The sequence below is a fragment of the Hyla sarda genome, chromosome 1 (genome assembly GCF_029499605.1).
Source record: "Hyla sarda isolate aHylSar1 chromosome 1, aHylSar1.hap1, whole genome shotgun sequence".
Taxonomy (NCBI): Eukaryota; Metazoa; Chordata; class Amphibia; order Anura; family Hylidae; genus Hyla; species Hyla sarda.
The window spans coordinates 246892214-246911096 of NC_079189.1; the positions used below are offsets into that span (position 1 = coordinate 246892214).

The following is an 18883-nucleotide window of genomic DNA, read 5'->3' on the forward strand; positions in this document are numbered from 1 at the left end:
CGCTAGCAGCTGTATGACATTTTGAGGCTGCCCCTTTGACAAGCATTCCTCAATGTCAACATGCTCCCCGTGGATTATGGCTACTTTGGAATTGTCCTTTTACATTCGTGGGAACTTGGGTGAATTATTATTCATTGGATCATTGTACTAATGTTCATTTAAGAGGTGGATATAACGCATTACTCAGAATTGCTTATGTATGCACTATTTATTTGGTTGGACTTCGTGTATTGGAGTCTGGGGAAAGCCTTTGAGAACTGTGTCATTGGTGGTGATTCTATTGGTGCTGCACCAACTTACCATGTCAATGACCATTTTTCTCAAACTCTGTCGCTGTTTTTTGGTCAAATTCTGAAAAATGTCACAGTTCTCTTCTTGTAGGAGCTTAAATCCAACTGCAAGGTGGTGGTTTTCCAAGACAGAAGCATCATTGTACATCAGCGCCAGCTCAGAGTCTAAAAAGAAAAGGAAACAAATACTTAATAAAATATTTGATTTGATCAAATAATTTGATAAAATGTTAAATTCAATGGCCCTGATTTACTAAACATGGGGTGCAGGTTTCTTTGTGGGTTTTTTTCCCAACAGATATTTTTCCTCGGTATTTACTAATGTTTCCCTATGTTTTGCTTTTTACACCTGCTCTGATCTGCAGGGTTTTTCTCAGCTTAAATACACCACATTTTCTGTGGAAACCTTTCCCAGACGGGCATGCCCCTTTTACGGGTTTCCAAAATTCTGGCGCATACAGAATTTCTGGCACAATGTCAGGTTTACAATAGTAAATCAGGGCCAATATGTAGTTGAAAAGAAGTGCAGAGCGCATATTACCTGATCTTTAACCACTTAAGGACCCAGGGCGTAACTGTACGCCCTGAGTCCGCTCCCTTTCTATCACGCGGGGCCACAGCGCAACTGCGCTATTAACCCTTTAGACGCGGCATTCAAAGTTGGTCACCGTGTCTAAAGTGAAACTAAACTGATGCTGTAGGACACCTGCCTCCTGGTGTCCGATCGCCAAATGACTGCTCAGTGCCTGAGATCCAGGCATGAGCAGTCAAGTGGCAGAATCAATGATCTATGTTATCCTATGAGATAAAAAAGATCAATGTAAAAGATCAGTGTGTGCAGTGTTATAGCCCCCTATGGGAGCTATAACATTGCAAAAAAAAAGTTTAAAAAAAAAGTTAATAAAGATCACTTAACCCATTCCCTAATAAAAGTTTGAATCACCCCCCTTTTCCCATAAAAAAAAGGGTAAATAAAAACAAACATATGTGGTATCGCCGCATGCGGAAATGGCAGAATTATAAGAATATATCGTTAATGAAATCGCACGGTCAATGGCGTACATGCCAAAAAATTCCAAAGTCCAAAATAGTGCATTTTTTGTTACTTTTTATCACACGAAAAAATGAATAAAAATCGATCAATAAGTTCTATCAATACAAAAATGGTACCGCTAAAAACTTCAGATCACGGCACAAAAAATTAGCCCTTATACCGCCCCATACACGGAAAAATACAAAAATTATAGGGGTAAGAAGATTACAATTTTAACCCCTTAAGGACTCAGCGTTTTTCCATTTTTGCATTTAAATTTTTTCCTCATCACCTTCTAAAAATCATGACGCTGTCAATTTTGCACAGAAAATTCCATATGATGGCTTATTTTTTGCGCCACCAATTCTACTTTGTAATGACGTCAGTCATTTTACCCAAAAATCTACAGCGAAACGGAAAAAAAATTAATTGTGCGACAAAATTTAAAAAACTTATGGGGGCTTCCGTTTCTACGCAGTGCATATTTCGGTAAAAATGACACCTTATCTTTATTCTATAGGTCCATACAATTAAAATGATACCCTACTTATATAGGTTGGATATTGTCGTACTTCGGAAAAAAAATCATAACTACATGCAGGAAAATTTATATGTAAAAAATTCTCAGATTCTAACCCCTATAACTTTTACATTTTTCTGCGAACGGGCCGGTATGAGGACTAATTTTTTGCGCCGTGTTCTAAAGTTTTTACCATTTTTGTATTGATCGGACTTTTTGATTGCTTTTTATTCATTTTTTCATGATGTAAAAAGTGACCAAAAATACGCTATTTTGGACTTTGGAATTCTTTTTGCGCATACGCCATTGACCGTGCGATTTAATAAACATACATTTTTATAGTTCGGACATTTCCGCATGCAGCGATACTGTCACGATGCCGGCTGGCAGGTAGTGGATCCTCTGTGCCAGAGAGGGATTGGCGTGGACCGTGCTAGTGGATCGGTTCTAAGTCACTACTGGTTTTCACCAGAGCCCGCCGCAAAGCGGGATGGTCTTGCTGCGGCGGTAGTGACCAGGTCGTATCCACTAGCAACGGCTCAATCTCTCTGACTGCTGAAGATAGGCGCGGTACAAGGGAGTAGACAGAAGCAAGGTCGGACGTAGCAGAAGGTCGGGGCAGGCAGCAAGGATCGTAGTCGGGGGCAACGGCAGGAGGTCTGGAACACAGGCTAGGAACACACAAGGAAACGCTTTCACTGGCACAATGGCAACAAGATCCGGCGAGGGAGTGAAGGGGAAGTGAGGTATAAATAGGGAGTGCACAGGTGAACACACTAATTGGAACCACTGCGCCAATCAGCGGCGCAGTGGCCCTTTAAATCGCAGAGACCCGGCGCGCGCGCGCCCTAGGGAGCGGGGCCGCGCGCGCCGGGACAGGACAGACGGAGAGCGAGTCAGGTACGGGAGCCGGGATGCGCATCGCGAGCGGGCGCTACCCGCATCGCGAATCGCATCCCGGCTGGAGACGGTATCGCAGCGCACCGGGTCAGTAGAGCTGCCCGGAGCGCTGCGGTAGCGAGAGAGAAGCGAGCGCTCCGGGGAGGAGCGGGGACCCGGAGCGCTCGGCGTAACAGATACCACATATCTTTATTTTTATTAACAGTTTGTTTGTTTTTTATGGGAAAAGGGGGGTGATCCAAACTTTTATTAGGGAAGGGGTTAAATGACATGTTATCCCCTATCGAAAGGATAGGGGATAAGATGTCTGATCGTGGGTTGCCCGCCGCTGGGACGCCACCCGCGATCTCCATGCAGCAGCCCGCATTCTATGCGTAGCTGCGTCTGCAGTTTCGGAAACCGTCGGGCTTCCGAGACGGGGACGTGAAGTCACGCCACGCCCCATCCATTCATGTCTATGGGAGGAGGCGTTGCGGCCGTTACGCCCCCTCCTATAGAAATTAATGGAGGGGGCGTGGAGTGACGTCACGTCCCCGTCTTGGAAGCCCGGCAGTTTCCGAAACTGCAGACGCAGCTACGCATAGAATGCGGACTGCTGCAGGGAGATCACGTAGGGTCCCAACGGCTGGCCCCCCGCGATCAGATGTTTTTGCCCGGAATACCCCTTTAAGGGGTTAAAGGAAATGCTAAATATGTTCTTTATTTTGCACTATTCCAATGGAAAATGCATTTTATTTAAATCTTCCCTTAATCTTAATAATCATGATTTCACTGTGTCCACATCCAATACCAAAAAAATACTAATTTTTCACAATTTATCTGTGACATTTGCTTTTGTATAATCTGCTTTTAAATACATTGGCCCTCATTTACTAAGAGTGGAGTGTTTATTCTGGAGTGTTTTCAATATAACTTGTCTTTTTTTTTCAGGCTTATTTACTATTCTGTCGCACATGTCGGTTATTTTTCTGTCGCACGTTTTTTTCTGTCGCACGGTTTTTGCACAAATTCCGCGCTAAAGAAATTAGTTGTGTGAGTCAAAATGGTTTAGACTTGTTTGTTTAAAAATGTTACCATGAATCAAAAGTATTCATGTGTTATAATTTGTCAAACATTACAACAATTATCCTTGTTTATCAGCTTGGGTGTTAAATTGATTTAAACCTAATATTGCAAATGTGTTAGGGTATGTTCACACTACGGAATTCCCCGCAGAATTCCGCAGTGTGAACTTAACATTAATGTGAATGGGTCTCCGCGAGACCCGTTCACACTGCGGAATTTCAGCGTCGGACAATTCCGCCGCTGAAATTGTTCAGCGCAAAGAAAGAACCTGTTCATTCTTTGCGCAGAAGTCCGCGAGCACTGCATAGCCGTCAATGGTGACTGCGCAGTGCCGCGCGGTCCTTCCGTCGCCGCCGGCTGCCAGTGAATCTCCGCTCGCTGAATTCAGCGAGTGGAGATTCCGTTCACACACCCTTAAAAAGAAAAAAAATATATAAACATTAACTATCACAAAAGCATTCAATATTTTATTCATAAAAGTATTTAACTGTACAAAATGTTTTCCGGTTATAAACCAAGTTACTTTCACAAAAACCACAATGGCAAACAGTCCCTTGTTAGAAATCATTCCATTTTTGGAATGTCACTCGGCCTCTTGGTTGTCAGTTATTGTGTGAGGCAAACTCACACTTTTTCTCGAGTGATTTTGGAAGTACTCCGAGTATTTTTGGGTTTTTGTCGGTAAAACGCCCATTTTTGCATAAAACACGCCCATTTCAGAGTGAAAAAAAACCATTCCGAGTGTTTTCTAAAGTGTCGGTTGTGCAACTAAAATTTGGTCGCATAAATAGTCGCACAGACGTTGCGACTACAATTTAGGCGCAATAACAGAGAAAAAGAGTCGGTTGGACTTTAATAAATGAGGGCCATTACGCGCATTACATTCTCCCAGCTTCCAGCACAATATATGTGTGTATTCACTTTTTTACATTAGAAGGCATACTATTAAAGATAGACATGCTGCCACTTACTAGTATTTATTAGAAATTGATTTGATACTCCTGGATGATCAACATCATGAATAGCACTGGCGAAGATGGCAGCCATAATTTCCAAGTCAGTAAACACAGCCTGTAAATATATATCAACATTTACATGACTTTTGCATATTATTATACAGGGGGAAAAAAGCTTAAAATGCTCTGATGTCAGTGCCGCTTATGAATATTCATACCCCCTCCCTCCAGTTAGAAGCGGCGAAGAGAGGGAGAGCTGGAGGGAGGGGGGATGAATATTCATAAGCGGCGCTGATGTCAGTGCAGAAGCCCCGCCCATGCTAATTACAGCAAGATATACACATAGAATAAAACTACAATTGCGGGCGAACGGCCGGATCCGGGTAAGGTAGGGATCGTTTTAATCAGCGTCTCCCGCACTATCCACCAGTACTGTGGATAGTGCGGGAGAAAATATCTGACAGTATTCCTTAAAGGAAAACTGACAGCAGCATCACTCGCACTAACCTACTGGTACTGCCAGACGCTAATGCTGATCACAAAGGTCCTTAAAGGGGTACTCCGGCCCTTAGACATCTTATCCCCTATCTAAAGGATAGGGGATAAGATGTCTGATAGCTGGGGTCCCACTGCTGGGGACCCCTCGCAATCTCTCATGCAGACACCTACCTGTGGCAGCTGCACAGATCGATGTTTGCTGTGTGTCTGAAGGGTCACGACTACGGGGCCTGGGTACCCCTTTAACTAGTTCTTCTATGTTTTGCAGTTTCCGATATACCCACAAAAATCCTAATATGTAAATGAGGGTCTTTGGGGCACTCGGTACGTTCCCTAGGCCCCTGGTGCACTGGTACTAATAAAATATTCATTAGTCCTCTGAAGCACAGGAATGTGATGTGAGCTACAGTGTGTGCGCGTGCTGAACTCTCCAGCACAGTTGCGGCAAGGTATCATCGTGCTTGTCTTCCTTTTACAGAAGCAATGAGTACATGCATAGGAATGTTATGAATATTTATTAGGTAGTGCGCATCAGGGACTGGCCAGGAAAAGTACCAGTGCACCAAGGGGCTAGGGAACACCCCTAGTGCACTAAACACACATATTAGGTTTATGTGGATATCTCAGGAAAAGCGCAACGTGGGAGAAAAGGTAAAGAACTTTATCAGGAGGTACTAGCAGGTTAGTGCGGGTAACGCTGCTGTCAGTTTAACCTTTAAGTCTGATAGCACAGTTCCACTTCAAAAACACTGGGGCTCCCACCATAAACATAAAACTGTATGCAGCATCAGAGGAGCTACCCTTTAACAGAATCTGATTCAGTGACATTTAGATCGGACACAAACAAGAATTTAGACCTTGACCAATTCTGCACTGTGACATTTTCAATCCTATTTATACTTCACAAAGAAAATGAGGGGGATTTACTTAGCAAATTATGTAAATTACAGATATGTAATGCATAAAAAATGGCCACATATATCCTTCTTCAGTTCCCAAGTTTATGGGTACACAGCAGGGTCATTTATAAAGAAAAAAAAAAAAGTTTACCTACATAATACAATCAAAGGAGTTATCCCATGGAAAACATTTTTTTTTAATGAACTGGTGCCAGAAAGTTAAACAGATTTGTAAATTACTTCTATTAAAAAATCTTAATCCTTCCAGTACTTATCAGATGCTGTATGCTCCGTTCTTTTTCTTTTTGGATTTCTTTTGTCTGACCACAGTGCTCTCTGCTGACACCTCTGTCCCTTTTAGGAACTGTCTGGAGTAGGATAGGTTTGCTATGGGGATTTCCTCCTACTCTGGACAGTTCCTAAAATGGACAGAGGTGTCAGCAGAAAAAGAACTTCCTGTGGAGCATACAACAGCTGGTAAGTACTGGAAGGATTAAGATTTTTTTAATAGAAGAAATTTACAAATCTGTTTATCTTTCTTGCACCAGTTGATTTAAAAAAAAAAATATGTTTTCCAGAGTACCCCTTTAAACTTCCACAGACATTTGGGATTTTTTTTTAATGATAAGTGATGTACCAGTGGAGATGACTTCACAGGGAATGGGATACCCTGGTATAATATAGGTGACCACACTTGTTGTAGTACTGGAGCCCTCCCCTTCATGGTGCCCAAATATTTGTGCCTTGATAAGTCTGGATTAAGGGATTTCTGTACTGGTAACTCATCCTGTACTACTATGGCCACGCATTGTTATCAATATAAAGGACATCTCTCTTGTCCCTATACTTGACATATTATGCCTTACTCTCACACCTACTGAGTATTTGTCCACAGAACAACCTAGGGAGGTTTCTCTGATTTTTGTCTTATAGTGCCACATGCCACTGTACTTATGGAAGCTAGGCACTTAAATAGTAGGACGCTGATATAAACATTATTCAGAAGGGGTCTGCCATGCAGTGAGAGCGGACATGTTTCACTCGAGTTCCGTCCCTGACCCCTGCAATAAGGGGATTCTTGGCACCTTGATGGGTCTGAAGAAAACTTCCAGGGGCACTAAAACTCAGCTGAAGCCTGTGGTCCCTATCTCCAACTTCTTTATCCACTCTTACCTGACGTGGATGTTCCAGCAGCACCCTGCTCCCGCATAATCCCATGTTGCCCTGTGACTTTCAGCCACACCGATAGAGGCTCTGTGACCCCCACAGTCAAACATACCATCCTGGCACATTATCCCAACCCCTCATGAGACTCCTTCAGCTGTTCCTCCTAGCCCCAATATGCCGCAACACCTCCTGTCTCTGACCATACCCAAAGTATCTTGCTCTGTGGGCCCTGTCTATCAAGTCACTTGGTACTACTGAGCTACAGCCCCTGCGCACCTCTCAACAGACGAAAGCGTCACAGATCCTGATCGACCATCCACAACTTTAAGCGCTCTTACCATCTATACTATCTAAGCAGGATCTTTCCTCACTAGCATCTGACCTTAAAGACGCCAGGCATCAAGACCTTCAAGTTGTGACAACTGACGTGGAGGTGATTCGCTCTCAGATACAGGACTTGGAAATGTTTCACACAACAATATAACAAAAAGTCTCTGACATTAAGACCACAATGGGCGCAGCAAACTAATTATAGGATTTGGAGAACTGTAATCATGGGAACAATTTTAGATTCAGGGGTCTACCTGAAGCCATTCACCCAGCTGATCTTATACCAACAGTCACCGTCCTCTTCAACTCAATTCTGCTTAGACCGGCCTAATCTCCAACTGATCGGGCTCATAGGGCCCTTTGACCACAGAATGCGGATCCACAACGGCAGAGAGAGGTCATCTGTCGTGTACACTATTTCTCTGTTTAAGAGGAGATTATGCAAAAAAAAGGCAAACAACTGGGAGAAATAGACTTTGACAACTAGCAAAGTTTTCCATATCCCTCTCATCATACTCTAGGACAGAGAGCAGCCATGAAATGGCTTCTTCCAGTCCTCCAAGCTTGCAACATTTTATTTAGGTGGGGCTTCCCATTTGCACTTGCTGTTCCTCATAATGACAAGCTTGTGACCCTTCATCAGCCCTCAGATTTACAAATTTTTCTTCAACCCTTCACCTCCGCTAAAGACCCCTCCTGAAAGACCTCTTCCAGTCAATGGGCATGGAACGGCTGTCTAGCATCTCTTCCCTGTGTGCGTCAGTTCTCTTCACAACCACAGTTTCCAAGATTATTGCAGTTGTATAGTCTCTCAGTCACTGAACAAACTACCCAGGTGCAATCTCCTGACCTCCTTGGTCATTTGCAGCGTATTGTTCTCCCTTCTCTGCCACTCCAGTCACTCTTGGACCTGGATATGCCCTATAGTTATGGCAGAATTGAAAGCTGCCATCTCTCTGTTGCTGTCTGGGAAGTCACCCGGTCTGAATGGTTATACTGAAAAAAAATTGTACAAAATACTACAACCGGACTTGCTATAGGCTAACTTCAACTCTCCAATGACCTTTGTGCATCCATAACCTGACCGCTAATTCACTAGTTGCCCCTCATTGGACACCTTTTGGTAGGAACTAACCACTGCATACTGGGAACAGGCCCTAATACTTGCCACTTTGAAGATCCTCTGACCCAAATGTTTTGCCATCACAATGTGGCCCATGTCAAGGTCACTGAGATCCCTACTCTTGCCCATTTTTCCTGCTTCGGAAAAAAAAATAACTTCAATTTTCTGCCTAATATACGCCACCCTTTGACAGGTCTCAATGTCAAAAAATTATCAAGATTATTCACTTCCCTTGTCAGTGCTGTAAAGTTTCTGCCTGATTGGTGTATGTGAAAATAAATAAGTAAATGTTTCAGTACAAAGCTGTAGAACAACCAACCTACTACACTGGCATGTCAGTTTTTAATTCCATGGAACTAATCAATACTCTTATAGTGAGTACAAGTTAAGAAATATTCAGAGAGAAGACATCACCTCCAGAGCAGGAGTAGATAACAAGACATGGGTGGACTGTGCCACATCTGCAGCATGGATGTTGTTATGATAGGCCACATCAGCATGGTAATGATCCTCTAGTGTCATCATGTACGTAATGAATGTGTCCACAGGAATCCTGAATGTCTTTAAGAGATCCCTTTCCTAAAAATAATAAAAAGTGGTTATAACCTTTAGTCTCCTTATGTTCTCCTAGGTCAACAGTCATTAATAATCTATAATTTAAAAAAAATATGTTGGATTAAAACTGTAGTCCTACAAGTGATTACATCTGTATTAGTACATTTCTAGTACTGGGAATAGAAAAGAAGGATAAGGATCCAGCTCTTGATGCATATAAAAACTGGTTTATTCAGCAGACATGGTAAGGAACAGAAGGGGTACGCGTTTCAAGCGCCCAAAGCGCTCTTAGTCATACACTAGATGTACGGTAAACACAGGTATATATAGGTGGGGTAATCCCAACTGGCCTGTGGCCAGTTGGGATTACCCCACCTATATATACCTGTGTTTACCGTACATCTAGTGTATGACTAAGAGCGCTTTGGGCGCTTGAAACGCGTAACGCTTCTGTTCCTTACCATGTCTGCTGAATAAACCAGTTTTTATATGCATCAAGAGCTGGATCCTTTTCCTTCTTTTCTATGCACATTGATGTTGTCCAGCACCTGCATCCGTGCTCTGGCTGTCCGGGCAGGGTGAGCTGGTAGAACTTTTGCTTTGCATTTCTTGTACTGTGTATTGTATTCATAGCTCTGAAACAGTAATTCTTAATATGCAGGCATTAGTAAACTAATACCCACACCATTGTGCTGTACATTTCACAACTGTTACCTTTACTGAACTACCCTTAAAGGAAAAGGTTGTCTTTCAATTTCACATTTTTCTTTTAAATAAATTGTTCAGATAACATGGGAGAGTACTGGTGGCCAGTAAGCTCAACTTTAGTAACCAGTACCAAGAGGTATAGAGGTTCGTGACAAAAACACAGTTTTGCCTCTGTATAATCATCAGTGAAATCACACATGGAGTATTGGGTCTAATTTTGGGCACCTGTATATATGGCCCAATTCACACAGCAGAAAAATTTCCGCTCTGGAATTCAGTTGCAGCAGACTTCCATTGTTTTCAATGGGATTCTGCTGCACCATGCACACGAGGAGATTCTGCGTCGGAAACAACCTGCAAAATGTCCACCTGGAAATTTTCTGGATGGATATTCCACCATATGAATGGACCCTAAGAAGGACATGGCTGCACTGGAGCGCATGCAGAGGAGGGCGACCAAGGTAATTAATGGTATGGGAGGATTACAGGACCAAGACAGGTTATAAAGCTTGGGGTTATTTAGTATGGAGAAAAGACGTTTTACAAATAATGTACAAATATATGAATGGACAGTACAGACATTTTTCTAGTGATCTTTTTATGCCAAGGCCGAAAACCATGACAAAGGGGGCATCATCCACGTCTAGAGGAAAGAAGGTTTCACCATCATCACAGAAGAGATTCTTTACTGTAAGAGCAGGAAAACTATGGAACTCTTCCACATAATGTTGTAATGTCTGACTCAATAAACAAGTTCAAGGGGGACCTGGATGTTTTTCAGGATAAATATAATATTACAGGTTATGGATAATAGATTTATATGTATAGAACATTGATCCAGAGATTTATTCTGATCGCCATATTGTAGTCGGGAAGGAATTTTTCCTTTGTTAGGGGATTTTTCTTTGCCTTCCTTTTGAACAACACGGTAGGGTTTTAGGATGAACTTGATGGACTTGTGATGTTTTTCAAATGTCTAAACTATGTAATAAAGGAACATCATATTCCACTATCCAGCTCTGCTTCTGCCATAAGCAGAATATAGTTTGTCAAGCTTGTCTGCTTTCTCCATTCAGAGAAAAAAAGGGGTCTTTTATGCTGAAGACACTGGAAGTTTGTCTGCAGTTGCTGTCCCCTATTACCATATCTACTGCTTGAAAGGATAGTCATTAATAAATAAGGGAACTGAAAACACTTGATGGTCGCCTTTTGGCTAATTTACACATATGTTTCCACGTTGACAACTGTTGTAGATGACAATTCTACATACAATGTATTCAGAAAATCTTTATAACTTTTTACATTTTGGTATGTTGCAGCCTTGTGAGAAAATAAAGGCCCCATAATGACAACTTGAAGAGAATGTTAGAAATCTTTGCTAATTTATTGGAAATGAGAAACTAAAATGTTGCATTGGCAGAAGTATTCAGATCATTTTCTTAAAGCATCCAGTCTTCTTGGGTAAGATGTCATAACATTTGGTCATCTGGATTTGGGGATTTTCAGCCATTCTTCTTTGCAGAAACTGTCTAGTTGGATGGTGACCATCGCTGGACAGTCATTTTCAGGTCTCTCCAGAGATATTCCATTCAAGTCAGGACTCTGGTTGGGCCACTCAAGGACATTCATAGAGTTGTCCCTAAGCCACTCCTGTGTTGTCTTGGCTGTGTGCGAAGTGTCCCGGTCTTGTAGGAAGGTAAACCTTTGGCTCAATCTGAAGTAGAGAACACTATGGACTAAGGTAGGACTAAGCTGTGATGAGAATGTGGCTGAAAGACCCGCCACTAGGAGATGATGACATTGGGTAGGTGAGGCTGAGCTGGAAGGGGCTATAAAAATCAAAAAGGAAGGACAATATTGTATGGAGTTTTGTACAAAGAGGGAGTATTACAGGATGCAGATCACTGCTCTGTAGCAGTACATGCACAAAGTTAGTTCGCATGTTACTGGTAGTAAATAAACTTAGTGCATGTACTGCTAAAGAGCAGTGATCTGCAACCTGTGGCTCTGCAGCTGGTGCAGAACTACAACTCCCAGAATGCCGTTACAACTGTACTATAGCAGTACATGCACTTTGTTGTGTCACTATCCTTTATGCATTGCTTGTATTTGTCATTGCCTGCTGGAAGTTGTACTGCTGGACCAGCTACAGAGCCACAGGTTGCAGATTACTGCTCAATAGCACAACATGCTGGGAGTTGTAGTTTTGGGTCCAGTTTTGGTTTTTCAGCCAAGCACTTCCTAAATTTTTGGTTTTGGCTCAAAGTTTTAATTTTGTTGCGCCACTACCGAAGAGCATAGACTTTCCAAAAGATAAACCTTTCATTTTGGAGGAACTGAAGGATTCCCTAGTAACATCTCCTAACCAAAGGCACTGGGTTCAGACCAGCTCCTTTGGAAAGTTTTCAAGCAATATCAGAAAATTCGGCTTCCACAGCTTCTTAACATCTTCCAAGACACTCTTGTTGTCCATGTGGGAAGCAATAGTGGTGGTGATCCCAAACTGGGAAAAGACCATACTATTAAATGTCACTGTAATGTATAGATATGAAAATCCATTGTAAAGCTCAAGTGGTATAGCCTAGGTGAAATTGCTATACACCCTAGCTGGGTGCAAGAATCTGGGTTAATGTAGTTCTAACAGAACACTTAGACAATGGAAAGATGGAAAGAAAAAATGACACACACTCCTAGTGAAGTATGTTCAACAGGTCACTGGTAAGTAAGTAGAAACACACTTACTGGGCGAGATTTATCAAAACCTGTGCAAAGGAAAAGTTGCCCAGTTGCCCACAGCAACCATCAAATTGCTTCTTTCATTTTGCAGAGGCCTTGTTATAAATGAAAGAAGCAAGCGGATTGGTTGCTATGGGCAACTGGGCAACTTTTCCTCAGGACAGGTTTGTCCACTAAGTTGTGTTGCGGATGGTTCTCGATCACACAAACCATCCCTGGTAGAAGTGGACACCTAACTGGCCAGCAAGTGTTTATATGTGTAAATACAGTCTATACATCAGGACTTACTATTCTAAAGAACCCTGTGTATGTATTTAAGGGGATGCGGCATGTTATTTGCTCAAGGTGCAGGAGATAAAAACTATAAGGCTAGGTTCAGACTACGGAATATCCAGGCAGAAAATTTCCGCCCGGAGATTCCGAGTGCGGCCAGCGCTGACTGAATCAGTCGGCGCTAGGACCGCGCGGACACTGCAGTCTCCAATAGACTGCATTGTGTTCTGCGCGGATTTCCGCCTGAAGAAAGAGCAACGCCATTCTTCTGGCGGAAATTTCCAAGCAGATTTTCCTTTCACAAATTCCGAAGTGTGAATTTGTCAACATAAACCTATTCACTACACTATACATTTTAGCAAGCGGAGTTTCCGCCTGCAATTTCAAAGAGGAATTGCAGGCGGAAATTCCGTAGTCTGAACCTAGCCTAAAGGTTATAAATGGCTGAAATCGGGGGCTCTTTCCCTAGTAAGATTTCCTTTTAGGCTGCCTATATGAGTTAAAGACATTGTTCTGCTATTACCTGAAAGATGGAGTACATGATGACTGTTAAGGGTCGATTTCCAGAATATTCAGCTACTTTAAATATATCCAGCCCCCACTTATTTGCTTCTTCTATTTCCTGTAATACAAGAAGAATGTACAAAGTAAGGATGTGTCTTCAGCACACTGTAACGTTTACAAGTTATAAAGATTCTGTGAAACAAAATACAATTTGTCTATCACTGTGTTGATAAACAGAACATAACACTGAGTGGACAGACATAATATAACAAATCTTACCTTTTCTAAAAGTGCTTCTTGGTCGGTCTTCACCCCAAAACGTGGAATACTGCAGGTAGTGAAGCTTGAGCTGTGTGTCAGTTTCTTTACACCACTGATCTGGGACATAGATATCTTCTTCTTTTCCTTCTCTTTGGTAGTAGGGGTGGGCATTTCCACTTCATGCTGTTTATCTGAAAAAATAAAATGAAATAAAAAAAAAAAAACAGTAAAAACATATTTTTTTTATTATCTTTCTTGACTGTATCTTATGCCCAGAGACTTAGGCCCCTTTCACACTAATTAATTACTCCGTTTTCGAAGTTCCATCAGAAAATCGGCAGTAAAACTGCAGTTACAAAATCCTATATGGCCATTAGAAAATCCCATTATAGTCTATGGGATTTTTCTAATAGTTCATGAACTATTTCTCCCGTTACTGAATACGCCCGTTATTAATAACGGGCTATAACGGGTTAAAACGGCTATTAGAAAAATCCCATAGACTATAATGGTATTTTCTAACGGCCATATAGGATTTTGTAACTGCCGTTTTACTGCCGATTTTCTGACGGAACTTTGAAAACGGAGTAAATATGTAGTGTGAAAGGGGCCAAAGATTTAAAGCAGACCTGTAAGGCCTCATGTACAAAAGTTGAAAAAGTTTCTGAATCCCGCCAGAACACAGATATAAATATGGCTACATAAAAACTTCTTTCTATTTTGTCCAACCTTTGTGCATGTACGTGTGTTTATACAGTATATACCACAGAGATTGTCCATTCTTTGCGGAACAGATTGGCTATTTCAGTCAGAAACATTACCCCCTATCCAGTGGATAGGTGTTAAAGGAAGAATAGTAATGATCTGATCGCTGGGAGCCTCTTCAACTCTCTGGTCCATTGCTCCCTTTAAATGGTCACTATCATTTCCAACAACTTGCCGCATTTCAATGGTCTGAACTGAGTCATCTACAATCTCTGGTGGTGCCGACAAAGACACATTTCAATTCATGCAATTCGAAGTAAACAGTAAAAAACGGGATTTTGGGTGGAGCGCTTCTGCTTGTAAAGAACAGGACTCAACAGCCGCAGTTGCACAGGACAAAAGTATTTATTGAATAGAAAATGATAGGACAACGTGTTTCGGCGCTAACAAGCGCTTCCTCAGGTCCACAGAGATCAAATGAGTGCGTCCTGTAGGTGTTTGCTGCCGCCACTGCACAGCAAACACCTACAGGACGCACTCATTTGATCTCTGTGGACCTGAAACGCGTTGTCCTATCATTTTCTATTTAATAAATACTTTTTTCCTGTGCAACTGCGGCTGTTGATTCCTGTTCTTTACAAGCAGAAGCACTCCACCCAAAATCCCCTGTTTTTTACTGTTTACTTCGCATCCACATTCCCGTACCCTTGGAGATACAGAAAAGGGGAAAGTGAGCCGCACACTGCATAGATCCCCCTCATCCTTCTCCCCGCAGAGGGTTTTTGTTTTGCTCTGCTGGAATCCCCCGACTACGACGATACCCAAGACGGGGTGGTGAGATGGGCCCCTCCGTTCCTCCTACTATCTTCCCAGAGAGCGCCCCTTCGTTTTTTTTTACCTCTGCCTTTAATTCATGCAATTGAAATAATTGGGGCCCACTTCAGTACACTACAGTATATCTTGGCATTCCTTTTTTTTGACAATACGCCAACAGATACCTCTAGCATACTGCAAAAGCACAATGTGAACCCGGTCTTAACAACTCCTCAGAGATAGTTACAAGACTATCGGGTTACATAGTTAGTATGGTGGAAAAAAAGACATACGTCCATCAAGTCCAACCAGGGCATTGAAGGCAAGGGTGTAAGGGGATAAGGGGAAGGGAAGTAGTTTTATAATTCTGCATAAGCATTAATGTTATTTTGTTCCAGGAATGTATCTAACCCTGTTTTAAAGCTATTAATTGTTCCTGCTGTGACCAGTTCCTGAGGTAAACTGTTCCATAAATTCACAGTTCTTATGGTAAAGAAGGCGTGTTGCCCCTTTAGGTTCTGCTTGTCACATTAAGCAAGTGTCATCGTACAGATGAAATCCCTACAGTCCTGCTGGAGATCAATGCTATATACACCCCCAATAGTCATAGTACCAAGCTACATTACACCGCGCACATATGACTTACCTAAAAACGTATTGGATATATATTCAGACACTTGGTTTCCAGAGCGACTTGTTTCAGACAAATGTGTAAGTTCTCTATTCAACATCCTCTTAAACTGAAGAAAGACAAAAAAATAAGAATAAAGAGAGAGATTAATATATATGACATAATACATTCATGGTAAGAGAAATCTTGGTGTAACGTGTGGAATGGGATCTGCTGCTCCAGTCATTCTTCTTTCTGTCACAAAGCTAGGGTTATCTGGTCTTGTGCACACAGTGCAGTTGTTGATTGGGCAGTTTTCAATCCAAAATATGAGATATATAAAGTGTTCCGACTGCTCTGTGTGAACAGGACCTTGGACATAATAGGTTTAGCTGGCAGGCCTTCAGCTCCTGTCACTGCAGGATGCAAATGAATGAGAACTGGCAGCCTATACCAGGAGTTATGAGGAGATCTACAAATGGTGTATGTGTATAGGAAGACAGGTGATGGGCCATGCCACCTATGCCATCTGACATTGATTGTACTTGAATGACATGACGAGGAGAGAGAGAGTGGTGCCCATGAGGAGGACAGGATCTGCAGCAATGGAGATGGTAATGGACAATGTCAGGGTGCCTAGTGACTTAGAGGTAACCCCTCCATGTTCTCTGTGTATGGGATCACTATTGCATCCATCACACACCCCCCTCCCCTCTGCACCTCCACACTCACACACTGCTCACCTTAGCCCATAGAGAGCAGCCCATCCTCCTACACCCAGCACCCACACGAGTGCTAGGGCATCCCCCATGCAGAGTGCCCGGAGCTACTAAACACCCCCCTGGGAGGCCAAGGAGGTGCCCGGGGAAGCCCGGGGGACATGCTGGGGTTCGGGAATCCCTGCACCGCTTCCCCAACAACAACACAGTGCACAGCGATGGGCAGCCAATCCAAGGACAGGAAGCGGACCAATCATCGGAAGGGATTCGGGACACACTGAGGAGGTGCGACCAATGGCAAGATGAGAATCCGTCCAATAACGGAGTCCGCTCACGGTGGAGGGCGGGGCTAATGCTGCAGCAGCGAAAAGGCATAAGAACCCGGAAATGGACCAGAGGCGGCACTACCGCAGGCGATGCGACAAATTGAAGTTCACGAGTGGCGGGAATGATGTGGCGCTGCGCCTCACCGGGGCGGGGGAACCCTCTACTGTGTGACTCCATACCTGGTCACAGCTGTCAACTATTCTCGGTACACATACAGCGGTGCCGGGGGTTATTTCTGCGGACTACTGTGAGGAGATCACAATAAACCGAGCTGTGAAAGTTCGCAATCTTCCTGAAGCCAAAACGATCAGGTTCATTCGTAGCAGCCAATCACATCACAGCTTTCATTTTACCACAGCTCGTCAGGATTTGAAAGCTGAGCTGTGACTGGTTGTTACTGGCAGAACCGGACAGTTTTTGTTGCAGGCGGATTGGGAATGCGATGTATGTGGGGAATAGGAGTGCAGCAGCCAGTGGTAACATTACATGCACAACAAGGATTGCAGTTTACAGTGTTATTGTCATTTAACCCCTTAAGGAAATAGAAGTTACCCATAGCAACCAACCGGATCACTTATATTTTTCAGTGGCCTTTTTCATTAAGGTTTTAAGAACTCTTCTCCATTATCTTTATGTAGGTCCATACGATTAAAACAATACCCAATTTATATAGGTTTTGCTTTATTTTACTACCTGAAGAAAAATCACTTTATACGAAGATTAGTATGCTTAAAATTGTCTTCTTCAGACCCCTATAACTTAAATTTTTTTGCGTCAAAATCTGTTATCGTTACCATTGACTTAGATCGCTTTTTACTTTTACATTTTATTTCTGGGATATGACGTGATCAAAAACTTGCAGGTTTGGTATCTTTAATGCTTTTGCCATTTACTGTATGGATTAATGATATATATTAATAGTTTGGACAATTACGCACACGGTAATACCCAATGTTTATTTTTATGTTGTTTTTTACATGGAAAATTGGAAAAGGGAGTGATCTAAACTTTTAATATGGAAGGGTTAACTTTTTTTTAAATAAACCTTATTAATTTTTTTAAACACTTTATTAGACACCTTAGAGGACTTTTAGGAAGAATCATAAGATTCCTCATACAGATCAATAATACCGTTCCATAGAACTGCATTGATCTGTAATCTGCACTTGATTGGTAAAGCCTGCTCAAGGCTGGGACAAGTGAGGTAAGCCCTCCGGGTACCTTAACAGTGGGTCTAAATACCTTAATACCAGGCAGCAGCTGGCCCCCAGCTACTGAATCAGCAGGGGGTTGCCGGGTATGGAGCAGGCACAAGTCAGAAGCCCGCTCCATACATCCAAATGGCACCATGACAAACTAGAGCAGTCATGGCTCGTGAACGGGATAAAACTTTTTTTGCCATGTTGCGTAGACATGTGAAAAGTAGAGATAGTACTGGGTCTCACTTCCAAGACTCACAGGGATGGCTAGTTATAAGTCGGATAAAGTGTGCACAAACACCTCACTTTCCAACAAAATGTTCCGAATGCTGGCTGCGAGGGTTGTGATGTCACAACCACGCCCTTCATTATGTCATGCCACGCCCCCTCCCATAGACTTTCATTCAGGGGGCATGTTGCGACATCACGAGAGGGCGTGGTCGTAGCATCACGACCCCCGCACCCAGCGTTCGGAACAAAATGTACCACTTTAAATCCAACATTTTCTCTGCATACGTCTATGCAGTGCAAAGGTTAGATCTGCCAGCCAGGGAGTTGAGTGTGATGCTGTGCACTTTACTGGCTTATAACTAGCAGCAGGTCTTGGAGTGAGAACAAGTACTATCTAATCTTTTCACATGTCAGAGCAACATGTCAAAAAGGTTGTCTTAAGTGGCAGTAACATTTTTACC

At 42.7% G+C, this 18883-nt stretch overlaps 1 protein-coding gene across 6 annotated transcripts in view; it reads right to left on the minus strand.

Moving 5' to 3' along the window:
* The window catches only part of PDE4C (phosphodiesterase 4C), a 934858-nt gene that overhangs the window by 20745 nt on the left and 895230 nt on the right, over positions 1-18883 (minus strand). For 5 of the 6 annotated variants that reach the window (XM_056570177.1, XM_056570186.1, XM_056570200.1 and 2 more), the window contains 6 exons: positions 15983-16076; positions 13837-14009; positions 13577-13675; positions 9196-9360; positions 4780-4879; positions 301-455 (listed from right to left, as the gene is read on the minus strand). In XM_056570177.1, coding sequence (XP_056426152.1) covers positions 301-455; positions 4780-4879; positions 9196-9360; positions 13577-13675; positions 13837-14009; positions 15983-16076 — 786 coding nt within the window. Of the gene's footprint in view, positions 1-300; positions 456-4779; positions 4880-9195; positions 9361-13576; positions 13676-13836; positions 14010-15982; positions 16077-16689; positions 17143-18883 lie in introns of those variants that run through there. The other variant, XM_056570207.1, reaches the window with a different exon arrangement.